Here is an 8,870-nt window from a genome sequence, read left to right on the forward strand (position 1 = left end):
AAAAAAAAAAAAAAAAAAAAGGATGAATAACAGAATAACAGTTCCTGCTCTCAAGCCTGGTCCAGTGAGGGAGACAGATTTCAAATCATTTATTAAATTTCAATATTCTTAAAAAGAGCAATCAACAGAATAGTACTTATATGCTATTGATAATCTAAAAGGTGGCTGGGGTGTGGTGGCTCACGTCTGTAACTCCAGCACTAAGACTAAGAGGTCAAGGTGGGAGGATCACTTGAGGCCAGGAGTTTAAGACCAGCCTGGGCAACATAGTGAGGTCCCATTTTTACAAAGAAAAAACAATATTAATGTAATAATAATAATAATAATAATAATAAGGGGGAAAATATATTCGTACTGACTTGTATATACACAAGAATATATGGAAGGATAAATAAGAGACTAAACAGTGGTTATTTTCCTTGGGGGAAAGAACTGAGTAGATGGAGGATGGGGTGAGACTTTTTGCTGTATGTATACCTTTTATATTTACTGAAACTTAATCCATGTAAACATATAAACTATTCAAAACATTAGATAATTAAAAACAGAAAAACAATCATATCAATGTACCTAGAGGTATGATAACATTAGATGCATAAAGAATAGCGGTGGAAATAAAGATCGATTGTGCTTGGCAGTTTATGCTAGGGAAGCCTTCACTGGAAGTAACACTGGAGCTCATTCTCCAAGAATGAGGTCACCAGATGGAAAGGGGGAAAGAAAGGTAAGGGAAAACCTGTACAAACAGAGGAAACAAAAAGTATACACAGGGGAAGAGAAGCTAAGGAGAGAGTGGTACATTTAGGGAAACATTAGTAGGCTCAGCACATCTGGAAGCAGAATTGGCAGGAAAGGAGGTTGTATGCAGGGAGGGACAAACCAGGGAGGACCTCTTATTTATATCACCATGCCATAAAGCCTAACATATACCTTCAGGTAAAGTCAGTCACCAAAGGATTTTTAAGTAAGAGAATATACAAATCACCGTAATATGCCAGATAAAAGAACTAAGGTAGTGGTGGCAGAGACAGCAGATGAATTTAAGGTATTTAATAATGCTTAATGTATTATTAAACAATCCATGCAGAGCACTTAGTTTAATGCCTGGCACATATAGTAAGAGCTCCCCTAAATATTAGCTGATGTTGTTAAGCTAGAAACTGTACCTGGAGAACTCTTAAGTCCAGAAACTCTTTCAGATCTAATAACATCTCCTGCCAAACAAAACTCCCCCAAGTGAAATCATTTACTCTCATCTATCCTCCCACAGCACTTTATTCATGCTGTATAACATGTATAACCTATTAAACTAGGTTGTTTCAATATAATCCATAGGCTCACAGGGGGAAAAAAAAAGATTGTGATCATGCACACACCTGTTTTCCCAGCAAACTGTGACCAGAAACAGTATCACTGGGCAAAGACAACATTTAACAGACATTACACACTGTTAAATCTAAATAAACTGAGAATGAACTACTTTTAATTAGAATAACCATACCACTGCCATGAATTTAAAAAAGGAATGACAAGTGACAATAGCCTCATTGAAAACACTTGCAATACAGCAATATAATTATCTAAACTAATACGAATCTGAAGTATATGATTTTCATAATTAAACTTCAAATAATCTACTGGGAAGTAGAACATCACTCTTATGTTTTTAATGATATGAAAATAAAAGTGTACAAACTTTTTTAAAAAAGAAATTTCTCAAAAGTTGACCCCTGCGGAGATAGTTCTGGATAATTTCATTAGTTCTTCCTAACAGATTAAAAAAATTAATTATGGCAACTTTCAGCAGAGGAAACTGCTAGAACTTTTACTACCTTGCACAAATCACTAAAGGTAAGCAAAGGCCACAGCAGGCTGTCCTTAAAAAGAAGAAAACAAAACCCTCATCCTATAACATGATGCATGTATTAAAGAGGATTTTCATTAGATTTTTATCCATATGTAAACAGGACAACTATGAAAACATTAACTTGGTAGTCAAAACAAGCTAAAACCACAGTTAACAGTCATTCCATCTGTAGTATATAAATCAGCTATACCATTCACAACACATAGGCTTTCTCAAAACTGAGGCTCAGACAAGCTACCTGAAAGAAAATAAATGAGATCCAGATATAATTTAGATTAATATGAAAAATAAATTAAAACTTACTTCATGATATATTTGGCTCTGTCTATTGTTTGAGCTTTAACTTTTACTAAAAGTGGGTGACTGTTATAAGTTTCATTCTTCCACTGGCCATACAGACGGTATCTTAAAAAACGATGAGATGAAGAATTAGGAAAAGTTAAACACTTAGAGGTTAATATACTAGAATTACTAATAGTTAAAAACATGAAAATAATATGTATTTACCTATGCTGATATGGAAATGTTTTAAACATTCCCCATAGTTCCTCAGACATACAAGCATTGCAGTCCATCAAAGAAAGAGATGGAAGTAGTACCTGGTCAGTAATGCTAAGCAAACAGCTAAGGATAACTTCCTAAAAGAAAGAAGAAAAAGTTATTTCAGTAAGAGGTCTATATTAATATAATCAACAATAAATTTATGACAGTCTTGGGAAAATTACTATTTCTTAATCTCATAACACACAATATCCCATTCCTCACCCACCCGTTTCACAATGCTTATTTATGTTTCTCCATCTAAGACATAAAATGGGGTGAGAAAAGGAAAGGGGTAGCAAAGGAATGAGGAACTTTTATCTCTCTTCCTTTTTCAACATATTAATCCTCAGAGGAAAAAATGTTAATCTTAAAAGATAACTTTGCATAAGCTGCCAAAAACTATAATCAGCATCTACATTATAAAACAATTACTCATACAGATGATTAAAACTTGTTCACAGTAAAATTTGTAGTATACTGTACCAAGACAAACATTAGACACATTATTGGATTTTTCTAGTCTCTTACCGTTTTTTCTTTATCTTCTTGTTTGCTTCCATCAGACTGAAACTATAATTTAAAAAAAGAAATTAATAAAATACAAAATGGCTAAGATTATGGTGTCACAATTTAGGTTCCAATTTGAAAAAACTTTAACTTGCACATGGTTCTTACTTTTTACAAATATGTAGATTTTAAATACAGCCTGTTAACCTTTTTAAATTTTATCTATGTTTCTAACCTCTAAGTCATACTTGACATCCATGAATTTTAAGTGTCAATTTTTATAAACCAATTCTTTTCTCAACCTATCAAACCAAAGCATCCTAAAATTGATCTAAGTATTTATTATAAAAATGTAGCGAGGGCTGGGCATGGTGCCTCACGCCTGTAATCCCAGGACTTTGGGAGGCCGACGTGGGCAGATCCCCTGAGGTCAGGCGTTTGAGACCAGCCTGTCCAACATGGCGAAACCCCGTCTCTACTAAAAATACAAAAATTAACCAGGCATGGTGGCGCGCACCTGTAGCCTCAGCTACTCAGGAGGCTTAGGCAGGAGAACCGCTTGAACCCAGGAGGCACAGGTTGCAGTCAGCCGAGATTGTGCCATTGCACACCAGCCTGGGCGACAAGAACAAAAAAAAGAAAAAAAAAATTGTGGCCAGTACAATAATTTCATTATAATACATTTGCATTTTTCCATCCAGAGATTATAGTTTTTCTTCTACGGAATTAGTATAATCAAACACTAAAGCAACAAAAATGCAAAAACAAAGCCAAATTAAACACAAAGAAATTTAAAACTATCTTTTAATTCACCACTCTCAAAGTCCTCACTGAAAGATAAGCCCAAAATACCAATAACATTACTAACAAAGACAAAACCATTGCTTAAATTGTACAGACTGAATGAAAAATCCTGGGTCTGTATTATATAAACAATTTGTAGATTTGCAGATGAGCCCCTAAAGTGATGTTTGACAAGGATGTCTATTAATTCAAAATTAAACAGTGAATGATATTTGTGTGAATGTAAACAGAGACAGCTGGTGGAGTCTGTAGAGGACAAAAAGACAACTGAAGTACTGACAACCAGTGACAATCTAGATTTCTGACAAGAATTTAGCTCAATATCAAGTGAGAGAGAGGGAAAAGCTAATATGCGGATAATAAGCTTCTTATTTTCTTGGTAGATAAGGGTGTTTTGTGTATGCATACATTTTCACACTTCAGTAATGGATGTTACCACAGGAAAAGTCTAACCGTTATGCTACATTTTCACACAACACTAATTCAGGGCCTGCCATGTCACCTTTATGGGAAAATACATACACTCAATTTGTTTTTAATTGGCAGGTTAAAAAGGTATGGTTCCTTTCACAGCAATAATTTATTAAGTCAACATAAATCCTGGTAAGCAAAGAAGGAACTGGGTTACAGAGGAGTGGCCTGGCAGAAAAAAACCAGATGGTTTGGTTTGGTTTGGTTTGGGGGTGGTGAGGTGGCATACACATAATTCTGGTGGCATATAGGATGTACACTGGGAAACAAAAATACAGGTATCCTGTAATTGGAAAAACTAGGTTTATGGTATATTATGTCGGGGATAAAGACAGTTAAGCTCCTCCTTTCCTGGTATACTATAATTTAAACAAACCTAATAAAGCAACACAGTTTTTTCCCCATAGAAATAAAACATTTTCTTATTTACTAAGTTGTCCTAATTCCCTTTCTAGGTGACTCATATGAGTTTCAAGCATCTATTCTCTAGATTTCATATCAATTTCACGCATCAATTCTCTAGATTTCATAAGCAGGAAAATTTGAAAAGGGGAAAGAAATATCGGAAGCAAAATAAAACTAACTAGAAGAGCAGTAAAAGACCTTCCTATCAAAGTCGAATTATAGCAAGAATGTACAAAATTAAATCAAGAAGTACATGCAAATAAAAGGAATTTTCTTCTGTTTGGTAGAAAAATACATTCTACTCCCTTGATACTTTTCTTTTAGTTTAATTCGCTTTTAATTCAAAGCAACTGTAAGATTCTCACATAACACTATAAGTTTTATTGAATGCCAGCTAGAAACGGGAGGGAGACACAAACAGGGAGGGAGAACAAGAGACATGCATTCATTCATTCATTCATTCATTTACTGACTAAATTCCAGGCATTGGGAATTCCAATATGAACAGGACAGAGTACTGGCACCTCTTGAAGATCAAAAACTATACTTGGGCCAGGCATGGTGGCTGATGCCTGTAATCCAAGCACTTTGGGAAGCCGAGGCAGACGAATCATGAAGTCAGGAGTTAGAGACCAACCTGACCAATATGGCGAAACCCCATCTCTCCTAAAAATACAAAAATCTAGCCGAGCAAAGTCCCAGTTACTCGGGAAGCTGAGGCAGGAGAATCGCTTGAACCTGGGAGGTGGTGGTTGCAGTGAGCCTAGATCACGCCACTGCACTCCAGCCTGAGAGCAACAGAGCAAGACTCCGTCTCAAAAAAAAAAAAAGATTTTGAAAATGGAAAATAAAACCTGCAGATCTATGAAGATCAAAGGGGAAGTTAAAAAAAGCTGTATCAAGTGTTGAGACCTGGCAAATTATTTAAATTTCAGCCTAATTTCTATGAACTCTCAGAAATCATGGCTTCGGTGGCTGGCAAGGTGGCCAAATAGAAACAGCTCCAGTCTGCAGCTCCTAGCAAGAGGGTGAATTATTTCTGCATTTCCAACTGAGGTACCCGGCTCATCTCAGTGGCACTGGTTAAACAGTGGGTGCAGTCCACAGAGGGTAAGCCAAAGCAGGGTGGGGCATTGCCTCACCCAGGAAGTGCAAGGGGTCAGGGAACTCCCTCCCCTAGCCAAGGAAAGCCATGAAGGACTGTGCCGTGAGGAACGGTAGATTCTGGCCCAGATACTAAGCTTTTCCCACGGTCTTCACAACCCGCAGACCAGGAGACTCCCTTGTGCCTACACCACCAGGGTCCTGGGTTTCAAGCACAAAATTGGATGGTCGTTTGGGCAGACACTGAGCTAGCTGCAGGAGTTTTCTTTCACACCCCAGTAGTTCCTGGAACACCAGCGAGACAGAACCATCCACTCCCCTGGAAAGGGGGCTGAAGCCACAGAGCCAAGTGGTCTAGCTTAGCGGATCCCACCCCCACGGAGCCCAGCAAGCTAAGATCCACTGGCTTGACATTCTCGCTGTCAGCACAGCAGTCTTAAGTCAACCCGGGACAGAGGCTTGAGCAGGTGGTTTTCCCCTCATAGTGTAAACAAAGCCGCTGGGAAGTTCAAATTGAGCAGAGCCCACTGCAGCGTCCCAAAGCTGGTGTAGCCTGACTGTCTCTCTAAATTCCTCCTCTCTGGGCAGGGCATCTCTGAAAGAAAGGCAGCAGCCCCAGTCAGGGGCTTACAAATAAAACTCCCATCTTCCTGGGACAGAGCACCTTGGGGAAGAGGTGGCTGTGGGCACAGCTTCAGCAGACTTAAATGTTCCTGCCTGCTAGCTCTGAAGGGGACAGAGGATCTCTCAGGATAGCGCTCAAGCTCTGCTAAGAGAGAGACTGCCTCCTCAAGTGGGTGATTGACCCCTGTGCCTCCTGACCAAGAGACACTTCCCAGCAGGGGTCGACAGACATCATACAGGAGAGCTCTGGCTGGCATGTGGCAGGTGCCCCTCCAGGATGAAGCTTCCAGAAGAAGGAAAAGACAGCAATCTTTGCTGTTCTGCAGCCTCCGCTGGATCTACCCAGGCAAACAGGGTCTGGAGTAGACCTCCAGCAAACTCCAGCAGACCTGCAGCAGAGAGGCCTGTTAGAAGGAAAAGTAACAAACAGAAAGTAATAGAGTCAACACCAACAAATAGGACGTTCACACAAAAACTCCACCCAAATGTCACCAACATCAAAGACCAAAGGTAGATAAATCCACGAAGATGAGGAAAAAACAGCACAAAAAGGCTGAAAATTCCAAAACCAGAATGCCTCTTCTCCTCCAAAGGATCACAACTCCTCAACAACAAGGGAACAAAACTGGACAGAGAATGAGTTTGAGGAACTGACAGAAGTAGGCTTCAGAAGGTGGGTAACAAGAAACTCCTCCAAGCTAAAGGAACATGTTCTAACCCAATGCAAGGAAGCTAAGAACCTTGAAAAAAGGTTAGAGAATTGCTAACTAGAATAACCAGTTAAGAGAACAAAAATGACCTGATGGAGCTGAAAGACACAGCATGAGAACTTCCTGAAGCATACACAAGTATCTATAGCCAAATCGATCAAGCAGAAGAAAGGATATCAGAGACTGAAGCTCAAGTTAATGAAACAAAGCGTGAAGACAAGATTAGAGAAAAAAAATGAAAAAGAACAAACAAAGCCTCCAAGAAACATGGGACTATGTGAAAAGACCAAACCTCCGTTTGCTTCGTGTACCTGAAAGTCACAGGGAGAATGGAACCAAGTTGGAAAACACTCTTCAGGGTATTATCCAGGAAAACTGCTCCAATCTAGCAAGACAGGCCAACATTCAAATTCAGGAAATACAGAGATCACCACAAAGATACTCCTCGAGAAGAGCAACCCCAAGACACATAAACATCAGATTCACCAAGGTCAAAACAAAGAAAAAAATGTTAAGGGCAGCCAGAGAGAAAGGTCGGGTTACCCACAAAGGGAAGCCCATCAGACTAACAGCAGATCTCTCAGCAGAAACCTTACAAGCCAGAAGAGAGTGGGGTCTAATAATCAACATTCTTAAAGAAAAGAAAAGAATTTTCAACCCAGAAGTTCATATCCAGCCAAACTAAGTTTCACAAGCGAAGGAGAAGTAAAATCCTTTACAGACAAGCAAATGCTGAGAGATTTTGTCACTACCAGGCCTGCCTTATAAGAGCTCTCGAAGGAAGCACTAAATATGGAAAGGAAAGACTGGTAACAGCTACTGCAAAAACGTACCAAATTGTAAACACCATCCACACTATGAAGAAACTGCATCAACTAACAGGCAAAATAACCAGCTAGCATCATAATGACAGGATCAAATTCACACATAACAATATGAACCTTAAATGTAAATGGGCTAAATGCCCCTAAATTAAGACACAGACTAGCAAACTGGATAGAATCAAGACCCATCAGTGTGCTGTATTTGGGAGACCCATCTCACGTGCAAAGACACACATAGGCTCAAAATAAAGGGATGGAGGAAGATTCACCAAGCAAATGGAAAGCAAAAAAAGCAGGGGTTGCAATCCTAGTCTCTGATAAAACAGACTTTAAAACAACAAAGATCAAAAAAGACAAAGAGGGGTATTACATAATGGTAAAGGGATCAATGCAACAAGAAGAGCTAACTATCCTAAATATATATGCACCCAATACAGGAGCACCCAGATTCATAAAGCAAGTTCTTAGAGACCTACAAAGAGACTTAGGCTCCCACACAATAATAGTGGGAGACTTTAACACCCCACTGTCAATACTAGACAGATCAACAACACAGAAAATTAACTAAGACATTCAGGACTTTAACTCAGCTCTGAACAAAGCAGACTTAATAGACATCTACAGAACTCTCCACCTCAAATCAACAGAATATACATTCTTCTCAGCATCACATCACACTTATTCTAAAATTGACCACATAATTGGACGTAAAAGACTCCTCAGGAAATGCAAAAGAATAGAAATTATAACAGTCTCTCTGACCACAGTGCGATCAAATTAGAACTCGGGATTAAGAAACTCACTCAAGGCCGGGCACGGTGGCTCAAGCCTGTAATCTCAGCACTTTGGGAGGCCGAGACGGGCGGATCACGAGGTCAGGAGATCGAGACCATCCTGGCTAACACGGTGAAACCCCGTCTCTACTAAAAAAAAATACAAAAAACTAGCCGGGCGAGGTGGTGGGCGCTTGTAGTCCCAGCTACTCGGGAGGCTGAGGCAGGAGAATGGCGT

The 8,870-nt window shown here is 39.3% G+C and overlaps 1 protein-coding gene across 1 annotated transcript in view; it reads right to left on the reverse strand.

Annotated features, from left to right (window-relative positions):
• THOC2 (THO complex subunit 2) overlaps nucleotides 1-8,870 on the reverse strand; it is a gene marked incomplete at its 5' end in the record, with an annotated part of 80,812 nt that overhangs the window by 33,251 nt on the left and 38,691 nt on the right. The window contains 3 exon segments of the mRNA XM_017865225.1: nucleotides 2,171-2,272; nucleotides 2,375-2,505; nucleotides 2,939-2,980. Of these exon segments, the coding sequence (XP_017720714.1) occupies nucleotides 2,171-2,272; nucleotides 2,375-2,505; nucleotides 2,939-2,980 (275 nt within the window).

This window comes from Rhinopithecus bieti, unplaced genomic scaffold (assembly GCF_001698545.2).
Source record: "Rhinopithecus bieti isolate Rb0 unplaced genomic scaffold, ASM169854v2 scaffold_82279, whole genome shotgun sequence".
NCBI classification, from domain to species: Eukaryota; Metazoa; Chordata; class Mammalia; order Primates; family Cercopithecidae; genus Rhinopithecus; species Rhinopithecus bieti.